This window comes from Echinops telfairi, unplaced genomic scaffold (genome assembly GCF_000313985.2).
Source record: "Echinops telfairi isolate 266 unplaced genomic scaffold, ASM31398v2 ScPeMD7_7469;HRSCAF=8507_1, whole genome shotgun sequence".
In the NCBI taxonomy this organism is placed as follows: domain Eukaryota; kingdom Metazoa; phylum Chordata; class Mammalia; order Afrosoricida; family Tenrecidae; genus Echinops; species Echinops telfairi.
The window spans coordinates 50,203,987-50,217,456 of record NW_022111373.1 but is presented as its reverse complement, the minus strand read 5'-3'; the positions used below and the strand labels follow the sequence as shown (position 1 = coordinate 50,217,456).

General features: G+C 42.1%; 1 protein-coding gene across 2 annotated transcripts in view; it reads left to right on the top strand.

Moving 5' to 3' along the window:
• Positions 1 to 860: 860 nt before the first annotated feature.
• Positions 861 to 13,470, top strand: part of LOC101651260 (leucyl and cystinyl aminopeptidase) — an 89,037-nt gene continuing 76,427 nt past the window's right edge. The window contains exon 1 of one of the 2 annotated variants that reach the window (XM_004703474.3): positions 861 to 1,092. In XM_004703474.3, the coding sequence (XP_004703531.1) occupies positions 1,074 to 1,092 (19 nt within the window). In that variant the 5' untranslated portion in view covers positions 861 to 1,073. Of the gene's footprint in view, positions 1,093 to 1,806; positions 1,889 to 13,470 lie in introns of those variants that run through there. The other variant, XM_045285076.1, reaches the window with a different exon arrangement.

The following is a 13,470-nucleotide window of genomic DNA, read 5'->3' as shown; positions in this document are numbered from 1 at the left end:
GGGGACAATGGTGGCTAGGGACTGGAAGCGATTGCGCAACGACTAAAGGGGTCTCGGTTTCCTGGGCCTGGCGCTGCAGGCCCCCGCGCCCGCCCCGCACCCCCGGGCGCCGCAGGTGGTGATTTATGTCTCTGCCCCGGCAGTCGGCCGGCCCACATCCTGCGGCGCGCGAGGCCCCAGGCCGCTCGATCCGGCACCGCGTTTTGTGATCTGCTCGCAGACGAGGCTTCCCGGGAGTCCGCAGCTAGCGGCGTGCGGGAACCTGGGCGCGCCGGGCCTGGTTGGGCTACTACCACCCCGGTCTCCAGGACACCACGACTGTTTGGGGCCATTCTGCTGTGGGTGCCCAAGACTGCCGAGAAGACCGTGGCGCCTGCCCTTGGGCCTCAGAGAACCGAGGTCCCCGGATCCAATTTTCCGAAGGACATCGAAGCTTCGCCACCTGGAGAGCGGCCTCAGCCCGCTGGCTTGTTCGCCTTCAAATCTCAGCGGGGTCACATCCGCAAGACTCCTGGGGGCGCCACCCGACTCAGCCACCCCCTCACTCTGCAGTCCCATCAGCCAGTGCACTGCGGCACCCAGACAATGCACCGCGGCGCATTCGATTCGGTCTAACGTGTCTCCCGTGTTTGCTTATTGCTGGTTTCTGGGACTTTGGCGCCACAGGGCAGAGACCATGTTTTTCCGGGCCCGTGCGGGGTTCCTGGCGCCTTGGACTGGGCCGGACGCAGTTCCCCCTGACATTTGATGGAGGACGGAACGCCGTCTGCGGCGGGCGAGAACACAGAGCCGCAGGCCCTTTGGACGGGGGCGGGGCTTACGTTAACCCCGCCCCCGCCCCCTGCCTTTCCCCCAGGGCTGAACCTCGCTTTTCGCTCCAGCCCCCGCTTACTCGTTTTGCAGCCACTTCGAAAACCCGGAGCAGAGAAAGACCGGAGCGGCTCCGCTCCTCGCGGCACCTCCCCAGCATCCCTGGGCGTCCAAGCTGGGCATGCTCAGTCGACAGGGCCCCTTCAGCTCGCGGAGTCGGAAGCTCGGGCGCTACGGATGCGAGGCCCTGTGGCGGGGGCAAAATGGAGCCCTTTACCAATGGTGAGTGGGCGCGCTGGGCTCTCCCGGCCTTGAGGGTGGAGGGCAGGCGGGGTCGGGCTCTCCGGGAGCGTTGGGGGGGAAGGAGGTGCGGGTCTGGGAAGTGGCTGGAGGCTCTCACCCGGCGGGCGCGGGCAGAACCGGGTCCTCCTCGCAGGTCGGTGTCGCCCTGACCTGGGGGTGAGGACCGTTCGGGTGCGGTCGGGGGGCGGGCGGGCCGGCCGAACGCAAAGTTTGGGCCGCTGTACGCCGAGGAGGGAGGGGGCGGAGGGAAAGTTGGCAGCCCGTTTGTGCTCTGGGCGCGGGAGGTTGTCTGCTGAGCTCAGGAACCACAAGCGTTAAACCACGGCCCCAGCCAAACCCACCTCCCCGGGGCCCCCGGAGCTGTGCCCCTGCCCTGCAACGCGTGGCCGCCGTGACTTTTCCTAATGGGGAGGTGCGGGGGCGGGGAGGGGGGGCTTGGCTGGCACATTTAGTGGAAGGAAAGGGAAGCTTGTCGCCAGGCTTGCTCGCACCCAGTCCCGCCGACGGGGCGCCTGCGCCCCGGCCGCCCCGGCGCTCTGCAGGGCGTGCAAGCCTCCTTTTCCCCCACGCCCACAGTATCAGTTTTCAGTAGAGGGCTCATTAATTTTCAAGGGTTCCGTCCCTGTGATAGCACTGTGTGACTTGAGGGGAAGACTCTTAAGTGGGAGTCGGAGCGATTCCGGGCAAACGGCCACAGCCCCTTTCCGGAGAGAATAAATCCCACCATGGTTTAAACGCCGGCTTTTGTTTGGACTGCAAGTACTGGAGTCACAAGGTAAGGTGAGAAGTCAGTGGTTTCTCGCAGGGTGGGAGTACCGCGTGGATTCCCTCTTAGGAATCGAGTTGATTCCGAGTAGGAAAACTACCCAAAAGGGAGACTTCGCTCAAAAATTAAGGGGTTCACTTTTCCGTTGACGTGTGTCTCCCTGCAGTTGGTTGATTACTTCAGGTTGTTGCATTTTGGCATTGATAGAAGCAGAAGTGATTCGTATCCCAGTTTGGGCAGGCCAGTTGTTACCTAAGAGACCGACATTGCCAGCTAGATCCCAAACAGCAGCTCCCTGTTGTTTCATTCATGAGATTGATTATGCAAACCACTTATTATATTCTCCCTGTCCCTAATTTGGAATGCTTAATGCTACTGCCATTTTCCTGTCTGTACTGTTTAATTAGGCTTAATGGTAACAACTTTAATTCTGATTTTTCCTTCTCATTCAGGCTCTATTTGAATTACTAAAGTTTTAAGAATAATCGGTAAAGTTACTGAGAGAATTAAGGAAGATTGGAACTCAACGGAACGCTAGAGACTTTAGTGTGTTTACTATAAGCTGTTCAGTCTTTGCGATTGAAGAGTCCAGAGCCTAGGCTTCCATAGCATGGTCTTTGTTCTAGGAGGATGCTTGGAGACTCTGCTGTATACATAAATATGAACTTTGATGTAAATGCAGTCTCCACAGCAAGGCCGAGGCACCATTTGGTCAAGTTTAGGCCTGTCCTGATTTGGTGAGCCTTCAACAGGCTTAAGGCTTTGGCTTTTTTCCCTCTCATTGAATATCCTTCTCTAGATGTTAATATTTGCAAAGTTGTTACATTTGGGAGCACACTGAAAAAAATCCCTGAGAGAACAATAAAGAAATAATTCTTCAAACCCCCCCATGTAGGAAATTGGATTTCTGGTCCTTTCCTACTGGCCTTCCAGATTTTCAAACTCTATATTGGAGACAACTGACATCCTCTTAGTTATATAGAAATCATTTCTTGAAGCCTTATCTATGGTCTTTTAACAAGGCAAATAGAAACACAACATCTACTTCACTGCCATCCAGTCAGTTCCTTCTCAGGCTTAAGGTGGACCTGTATTTATTTCATAACCTTCGAAGGCATCTCTAGACTTTTCTAGGCTGTTCAAGCATGACATGGTCTAGTGGAAGGTTTATCTTTGTAGATAAACCTTTTGAGTAAAAGGATTGTTAGGTGCTGCCAAGCGGGTTCCAACTCATAGCAACCCTGTGCACAGAGAATGAAACATTACCCAGACCTGGACCTTCCTCACCATTGTTGTTGTGTTTGAACCCGTTGTTGTAGCCACTGTGTTAGTCCACCTTGTCAGGGACTTTCCTCTTTTGCTCCACCCCTCTACTTTACCAAACATGATATATGTCCCTTGTACATGTTCTTTTCCCATAGGTTCTGGTGTGGAGTATTTCATTATCTAGTATATGTGCATTTCAAGATTTATTAAGTCGGTATTAGCATATGTTATACATTGATTCTCTTTTAACAAAAATTTCACCATGTGTTACACTCTCATATTCCTATAAGAGATGTGGACGCTAAGTCAAAAAAAGAGCTTAAATGAATCAGGGCAGCCTATCTGTCTTTCAGTTAAATTCTTGTCCTGGGTTTTAATTTCTGCCCTACAAGTTTGAAAACACCCAAACCAACTACCATCGGGTTGATTCTGACTATGGCAATCCTATATAGGGTTTCCAAAGCTGTACATCTTTATGGGATCTTTCTCCTGAGTGGCTGGTGGATCGAACTGCAGACCTTGTAGTTAGCAGGCCAATACTTTTAACTGCTAGGGCCACTGGTATCCTTTTAACTTTGTGAAGGAGGCAGATGTAGTTTTGTGTTGTCACTCCTGCCTTCAGCATTCATCTGTTGCAGTGGGACTTTATGCACTTCCCTGCTTTGTGTCAACACTTGCTGTTGTCTTAGCCAATTTTTTCTTTCTGGTCCTGTTCTCTGCTTATAGTGAGTTTATGTGACATGGACACCAGTCTGTCCAAGGCAACACACTGCTGCAACGCATTTAAAATTCACGTCTCTTGAAAGGCTTTTTAAGAGGGACTTTATGCCAAGAATTTGGCTCAGGGGATATTTTTGGCCTTGCCCTTGGGAGATACTGCTGACTGTTATTCTGAAAGATGGGACTTCCGGTCTTGCTTTGCATCTTTGGTGACCTCTTTTTTAAAATGAGGAATGAAGTGTGCTAGACCAGTTAGTGCTAAAGTGGCTTGGCAATGACTTGTGTCCTGTTAGGCAGGTGGAGGTGAAACTATTTCATACTGTTAAAGATTTGATGGCCCTGCCTTTAGACTTTTGATAGAAGTACTAGACAAGAGGAAGTAAGTATTTGATGCCTATCTTTGTTTTTGTTTGCATTCCGGGCTGGGATATTTCAGAGTAATTTGAGTTAATGCAGATGCTGGGGCTCACGCTCAAAATCTGATTTAGTAGAGCTGACTTGGGCCCAGGACTCTGCATCTACATCTTGAGGATTTTAGAAATATTCACCAGAAAGGAGTTTTTAGAAAGTTTATTAGATAAGCAAATTCAAGATGAAGGAAAACATAGTGACAGAAAAGGGCTGTTTTGTTTTGTTTTTGGTGGTTATATATTTTACCCCTATATTTTTTAGTTTATTGTAGGGCTTGAAGAAACTCTAGAGGTTAGAAAAATATTTGTTTTGAAGAACTAAAAACCAGAAGTAAACACAAGGAGTCCTGATGGCGTTGTGGGCTACACATTGGGCTGCTGACTACAAAACCAGGGGTTCAGACCCCCTAGAAAGAGGAAGGACTCTGCCCCATAGAGATTTAAAGCCTGGGAAAACCAAAGGGGCAGTTCTACTCTGTCCTACCGGGTTGCTATGAGTCAGAAGGGTAGTGAGTAAGAAGTAAGAACATAATTTAAGCAGTTTATCTTTTTTCCTATGAACGGAGCCCCCAGGAATTAATGTTAGCATTATAGCCTGGCACATAATTAAACAACTAGGACATCTCTGACTTGACAAAATTATTTTTGTTTTTAACTTCCAAAATGGGAATTCTGCACAATTTGGATATGTGTAGCTTGTAAGGCAGTATAAAATTCTCTCTCTGTGTTTTTTAAATCTTACAAATATGATCCTGTAGGTACACATTTCATGAAAAAAAATAGTGTCTATCAAAAATGTGACCTTACCACGTTTTTGTTTACACAGTTGTTGTTTTTTTTGTTCAATTAGGAAATGGAATGTTGTTGTTTCTCTGTGCAATGAAGTAGAAATTCTGTTTTGTCCTCAAGGTGTTTTTCTTTTAACTGCAGCGAGGGGAACTAGACTATATAGGATTGAGTGTTCACAGTATTGACAATCTAATATTGTGTTTAACTGTAAAGTTCTCTACTCTAATCCCCATCCCCAAACCCCTGTATGGAGACCAGTGATTATCATTTATGTATCTAGATAATCTTGGAGTGCCCGGCCTCAAAGATTAAGAGCCAGAAAGTCTGGTTATAAGGAAAGTGTTATGTAGAGATTAAACAAGAAATGAGTTCTTGCTCAGATACCTTTTTTTTGAAGTCAGTCAGATACCATCTTTTTGAATGACCATTTACAAATAGATTTTTGCTTAGGGACCAAAATACCCACAAACCTGTCATGAATAATGTTAACCTAGTGAAATAAATGGATCAGAAAAAGCTACCTTTGTTTTCATGCTAATATTGAAAGATAGAGGAAGTAAAGAACCAATAAAACTTTGTCAAAGACACTATCTAATTATAAAAAATATATACAATTGTTTTAAAATTCTGTTCATGTAACATCTGGCACCACTGATCCCATCTCTCTACTGATTTAGTATAGTAGTTCTATTAGGAAAAAGTAACATTTGACACTATGAAATCATTAAAATATTGAGAGATAGAAGGTCTTGGCCCAAATGACCATAGAAGAAGTTGGGATAGAGCCTCTGGTTCTTAGGAGCTGAGATGAGGGCTGTACAGCCTGGCCTGTCACTTAGTTGCCTCATATCTGGAAGACTGTATGAGGTTGCAGGTCAATTACTGCTAGAGCTTTGCAGCAATGGGACAACCAGAGAAAGGCCGTTTGTTGTCTGTTTAAATCGGGTAACTAGATATGCCCCTTCCTTTAGATCTCACAGGAAGCCAAGAATGGAAGTGTAATAAGTACATTTTTTGCCATCAATATTGACACAATATCAGCAAGTTGGTTTGTTGTTGTTTTGAGTTTGCAGTGGTACAAGCAACCCTGTTGGCATTGTCAGGTAAGCTTTGGACTGCTAACTGCAAGGTGGGTGCTTCAAACCCACCAGCCATTCCAAGGGAGAAAGATCTGCAAAGATTTACAGCCTTGAAAACTTTTAAAGGTTGCTCTGGATCAGAATTGACTCAATGGCAGTAGGTTTGGTTTTGCTTGCTTGTTTTTTAATTTGGAGTCCTAATAGCTTTTTGAATTCATATGGGTTGGCAGTGAATTTGTTTGCTTATAGAGAAGACTGCTCACTATCCTGTTGTTTCTGGGCAGCAACAGTGACATGAGTACCCATAGATATAGGGGACTGAGGGAGTAGCACTTTGCATGTAACCTGATTTATTTAACACATTAGTGATCTTTCTGGAGAAGATTAATGTTCATGTAGGACTTGGGATCAAAGATAATAAGAGAAAATTGAAAGTTAAGCGAATTCGTGAAGATGAAAACAAGGTAAAGATTTGTGAGTAAAAGAGGAAATTGATGAGCCTTGCAAGTGTTTGGATTAGAAACGGGGAGCTCTGGCTCTCCTTTGAGGAGCAGGATACTATTGTATGTGGCTGAAAGTAAGAGTGGCTGAAGTCTGAAGGTTGACCTTGTTGGACCAGAGGAATTGGAGTAGGATGAGCTGCATTAGTCTGTTCACTTTACTCAAACACTTTAGGTTTCAGGGGGGAATTACCAGGCGTGTAGAGCCATCCCCCTTATGAGACCACCATGGCAGCAGTCCCTGCTCTGTCTTGTTTGGTTTTGCTTCAGTTTTCTATGGGTGTTTATGGCTGATCAGGGAGCCAATTAAGGTTTTGTTTTGCCTTTAATTTTAACCTTAGCGTCTAAATAAAGAGGAAGCTAGTTCTTTTATTTAGCTATTTGCCAAATAAAAGAAAGCTCAGGCTTCCTTGAGAAAAAAACACACACAAAAAACAATGGAGAATTAAGTTTTCTTGTAGAGACCCTTTGAAGCTCTTTCCCTTCTTTGGGGCATGGCTTCATAAAAGTCCTCCTAGACATTCTTCCCACATACTTCATGAATGCCATCACCAAAACAACTTGAGCCAATTCTGGACCTTTCTAGATTAGTGTGGTCCGAAGTTCTCTCTAGTTCCTGGCATCTGGTAAACCCAGACCAAGCCTAGGGTCATCGATTTGATTCTGACTAATAATGACCCTAGAGGACGAGAATTGTCCCATAGGCTTGCCAAGGCTATAATCTTTACAGAAGCGGGCTGCCATTTTTTAATCTTGCAGGGCAGCTGGTGGGTAGATTAGCAAACCTTTTGGCTAGCAGTTGAGCTCTCTGAACCATAGCTATAGGAGTTAAGATTTACGACACGTGTTTGGGCAAGGGGTGGGGGTGGGGGCTGGAGAGGTGGTGGTGGTGGACACAGTTGAATCCCTAACAGGTTTAATTGTAGATTCTCTGAAAGACTCTAATCTAGAGGATTATTTAAGAATAAATAAAAATGCCTCTCTGAAGAAGCTTTGCTGATATAGAAGAATAAACAAAGCACTTGCTAAGGTGGGTGGGAAACTACCAAGGATGAAGTCCCGGCCTCCTTTCTTCTACTTTTCCTCAGCAGGGCTGTCTGCTCATGGACATCCCCAGTGAACGCTTCCTTTGAGGCCACCGTTACACCTTTTTTTGTCTGTATTCTTCATACTTAACCTGAGAGGGGGCTTTAAGGAGACACTGGACTCATGCTAGCAAAGTAGGTTAGTATTACACTTGAGTTTCCTTTCTGCTCACAGATACTCATTGTACCTTAGTGTCAGCTCCATTTTAGACAAAGTATTATCAAGTTTTCCTTTAAAATCATATCAAGGTAATTGAAGATTTAAAAAGAAACTTTTTAGCTTTATATCTTACGAAGGTATTTGCTTCTACACAGCTTTGCTTGAGAGATTACTGAGCATAAATACTTAGGCACCACTGATCATCTTAATTGTCCTTTATAGCCAAGTCTTTCCAACATGTGCTATGAGGATATTCAAGGACCGTGGGGCCCATTTTACAAACACAGATTAAAAAATACTATACAAGATAAAAATAAGTTCTGCTGGAGGACAAGTTTGATATAAAGGTAAACATTGTTGCTATTGTAAGCTGCGGAGGAGTTGGCTTCCAACTCATGGTGACTCCATGTACAGTAAAATGAAACACTGCCAGGCCCTGCACCAGCTGCGTGATTGCTCAGGATTGGACCTTTGGGGTCCACAGGGCTTTCCTTGGCTGATTTTTGGAAGTAGACCTCTTCTAACTTGTTTAAGGCAAAGCCTTCCCTGACAGATGGGCTCTGTCTGCACCTGAGGTGCATGGATCAGGGATCCAACTGGGTCTCCAACATTGAAGGTGGGTATACTACCACTGAACTACCAAGGACCTCAAATGAACACATTAGGATACATAAATTAGTCTAGGAAAATTAGAACTAAAATAATGTTGTTTTCCTCCACCAAGGTATTGGCTTTTAAGTGAATTAAATGGCTTACCATTATGTGGATTTTAATCATTGTCGTGGTGCTGAATTCAAAGGTGAAGGGAGCACGCTCATGCTCTCACTCTGGACTCCTGTGCTGTTAGTCTGTGGAATGTCAGTCATGTCGTACCTGTTGACCTGATGTTGTTTATGTGTTCCCTAGACAGTTTTAACTAATGCTTTTCCTATGTGGCATTGAAAAATTGAAAACAAACAAAAAAAATCCAACAACTGTCATTTTTGGTGTAGCAAAGCATGTGTAATAAGATTGAACCGTTTTAACCATTTTTAAATTAATAATTTTAACCATTTATAAATTTAACCATTTATAAAATTAAGTGACATTTATTATATTTATCCATGTTGTTCAGCCTTCACTACTATTTCCAAAACTTATTCATGGGTCTCTGGGTGGTGAAAATGAGTTGTGCTCAGTTGCTAGCCAAAGGTTGGCAGTTCTAAATCACCCAGTGGATCTGGAGAAGAAATGCTTGGCAAATCTATCAGTACTTCTTTAATGGTTACAGCCAAGCAAGCCCTCATCAGAGTTGACTCAGTGGTAATGGTTTGATTTTCACCCATTAAGCAAGTAAGTTAACATAGTTCACATTAAGTGCAATGGTTAAAGCACTTAGCTGCTAACTGAAAGGTCAGTGGTTTGAATCCACCAGTCGATCCACAGGAGAAAGATGTGATGTCTGCTTCTATAAAGATGTACAATTTTGGAGACCTGATAGAGCAGTTCTACTCATTCTTACCAGATCGCTGTAGTAGGAATCAACTTGATGGCAATGTTTTTTGAGGGAGGGGTACCTATTAAGCAAATAACTTTCCATTCTATAACACTACTAATAAACATAAAATTTCTATGCATATGTGTTTTTAAATATTTTGTATTTTCATGCACATGCAGATATGTGAGATCATGCAGAATAATCCTTGTATATTATTTTACTCAGCGTCATGTTTTCAAGGTTCATCCATGTCATAGCATGTTTGAGAACTCCATATCTCTTTATGGCTCAGTAGTATTCCATTGAAGTATCCATTTGCGTCTCTTTTGTGCGTGGACCCTTGAGTTGTTTCCACCTTGTGCATATTATGCAGCAGTGGGCACTGATGTACAGGTGTATGAGCGTTTCCATTTGAGTGTTTGGTTATGTGCCTGGGGGTGGACTGGCATGGTCAGATGACAGTTCTGCACTTTTTGCAGAGCTACTAAACTCTTTCACAGCAGCTGGATTTGCGTTCCCACCAGTCATCCAACAGGGTTTCCATTTTTCTACTGCTCACCGCTGGTTATTTTCCATTTTTCTGATAGTCAATGTAAAGTTGTATCTCAACGTAGTTTTATTGTGCATTTCTTTAATGAGTAATGGCATTGCGCCTCTTATTCACCATGTGTATCAGTTTGGTGAAAAGTTATTCAAGTCCTTTGTTTATAATATGATTGAGTTATTTGTATTTTTATTGTTGAATTATAGGACTGTTTTAAAGATGATCTGGGTAACACACTGTTACTGGATAACTGGTTCCCCAATATTTTCTCTCATCCTGTTGGTTGTCTCTTCACTTTCTTGGTGAATTAATTTGAGGCATAAAATGACCAAAAAATTTTTTTTAATTTTGATGAAGTCCAGCTTATATTTTATTTTCCCAATTAATTAAAAAATGTATTGCTTGATATTAAAAGCTTTTGATACCAAAAGTATCATACCTAAGAAATCATCGTTCAAAGCAAGATTTTGAAGCTTTGCTCTTCTAAGAGGAGTTCTATGGCTTTGGTTCTTATTTTTATATCCTTGATTTACTTTTTTGAGTTAATTTTTATATATGGTATAAGGTATGAGTCCAATTTCATTCTTTTGTGTGTGGAGATCAAGTTGTTCTAGCACCATTTGTTAAAGAAGATAATATTTTTGAATGCCTGATTGTTTAGGAGAACTCAGTGGGTATTCTTAGTAATTTGTACATGATTACAAATTATCAATTTCTCCTTGTTTTATATTATAATTCTATTGCAGGTAACAATTGAACATTTTAAAATAATATAACTATACTTATGTATATACCTACATATACATATGTATATATACATCCAGAGAGATAGAGAGTATTTGACAAAGCAAAACTATTTTTAAATGATAAATGCTTTGGGCTTAATTCTGCCTTATTATCAGAGTTCTGAGATTCAAACAAAACTCCTTTTTCTTCTATTTTTTTTCGTTTTGAGTTTCCTTTTATATATCAGTATTTTCCCCTTTATCTCCTATTTTTATCATCATAGCTAAAATAATCCAGAGTTACTTCTTCATGTCTCCTTGCTCTTCTGTTGGAAAAAAAGGAAGTGGAGAGAGTCGGAGGGGTCAGTGAAGAAGAACCGAGTGAACATTTTAAGCAGTAGACATTTTGCCTACTGCTTTAAACTGCCTCAGCTAACAGGGTTGTTGTTTTGTTTTTTTTAAGAGTATGATTGTCTTTTATTTGTGCCCCATATATCTTTTTTTAAAGCTAATAGTTTCATAAAGCTATCCCCCCAATAAACACATTAAATGCATGCACTGAAATATGCCTTTACTGCATGCTAACCTGTTCCAGATTTTATCTTAAAGCTGGAGTACAAATATAAGTGCAGCATGGGTCCTACCCTTCCAAAGTTTTCAGTCTGATGGAATTAATTATTTTTTAAAGTTTGTTAACATGAACACACAACTTGGTACAACCTGTTTGCAAACTGTCAGAATCCAAGAACTGTAGTCCTGAAATACATTTGAGTTTTTACTCTTCTTTTATCATTTTGGAAATCCATCTGTGAATATACTTCATTTTATAAGGCTGCTGCAAAGTGTAGTAAAATAATGAAGCACAGTTCAGACTGCTGGCATTGAAACGTAGCTCCTCACTCACTAGCTCTGTGACTCTGTAAGGTTATCACCACCCCATTTTAAAATCTTTAATTAAAAAAACAAAAATGTGCACAGAAATTCAAAACTTTATCTGGTATGATAAATGTGCGTGACATAGTCCACCCATAGTGATATATTAAAAATTGTAGGAGAAATGGGTTTGTTAAATCTTAACTCTTTACTGACGGTTTGAGGCTAATATAGGGTGACTTTTTTCTCTTTCGATATATTAACAATTACAAATGTGCTGCACTCTCAGAAAGTATTGCTGGAAAGTTGAATAACTAACTATTCATTCCACATTTGGTTTAATTTTGTCCCGGCTGTGTTTTTATGGTTCCTTCAGCAGATGCCTGATAAACAACACCTTATTATTCATACAAATAGAACTTATTTCAGTCTTAGATCAGGTTTAAAATATGGAGTTGAAGTCATTAGGACTTAAATCCAAAAGGGTAGTGTTAACATAAAAATAAAAAATAAGGGCAATTTTCAAACTGATAATATAATAAGGCCCATGTTTCAGAGGCATTAGGAATGCAAATAATAAATATAAACAATATAATATGCTTTTAAAATCTCAACTATTTTGTTACTTTTCTTCACAGGAAAAAGGTTAAGAAGCTAGTTTCATCAGCACATTTATTTATTTGCTGGTATCAAACCCTGTTTTTGTTCAATTAATGTAACTTGACAGAAGTTTTTGACTTTGAGACTACATTATGAATTAGAGCAATTCACCTTCCTATATCCATCCTGTCAGGAGCCTACATTATTTTTTTTCTTCACAAAGATAATATTTTGAACTTTTGAAACATAAAAGCTAGTAATTTTGACCAAACAGCAAGGTGAAGGATGTAAGGAACAACCCTGTTAAGTGTTTGATGGCTAGTGCAGGATCAGTGATTGCGATCCTTATTTGGGGCCCACTGTTATTTCTGGAACACTCAGGGTAAAGGCATTTTCCCACGGGAATAAGTTATTTGGAGCCTACGTCCTGTCCCCAAATGTGCAAAGAAACATAAATATTAGAGAAGCAAAGGTACGACTTCTTTTGGGTTTCTATTTCCCAGTGGTCAGACCACTTTTTAGGTTCTATATAAGGAGCATACATGCTTGTGTGGGCAAAAACCATCAGTTACAGCACATGAAAATATGATGCTCTTGTATTTCCTACCATTGTAGGAACCGAAGATAGTTTATCACACATTAGATGTTCAATAAATGTTATCTGGGAATAATATTACTGTAGTGAACAACAAAACAAACAACAGTTCTGTTTATATTTTTAATTTATAGGATTTTTCTCCTTTTTCCAAGGAAAGTTAAATTCAATGCCCCTTTTCCTCTTTTTCTAGGAGCCCGGTGGTATAGTAACATTCCACACCGAGATACTAACTGCAAGGCCGGCAGTTTGAATCCAGGACTACTCCTTGAGAGGAAAATGAGGCTTTCTTTTCCCATAAAGATTCATATCCTCAGGAACCCAATGGGGCAGTTCCATTGCAGCCCTGTAGGGTCACTATGAGTTGGAATTGACTTGATGGCCGGGTTTGGTTTGTCCTTCTGTTTTCTCTAAACTCCCCTGTCGGAAGAGACAGCCATTCCAAATCACACTTTGAAACACTAGTGTTCACTCAGCTAACCTCTTTACTGGAACACATTTATCGAGCCCTGCTGTCTTCCAAACCGTGTGAATTGTGCAAGACCAGGGATACTCAAGATGAGGTCTCGGTGTTCGAGGGTAAGGAAAGATGGTGGCTGAAGGGAGGGTGACTCATCCTGAAGCGTTTTCAAAACTGAAAATGGTCCAATATTTTTCTTCGCTCTTTTTTCATCTTCTTAGCTCATTTCATAGCTAGAGGGAGGACTGCTGGGCATTTGAGAGCAAAGTGGTGCAGTTAAATCAATGTCTCTTCCTGCGTGCTACCGG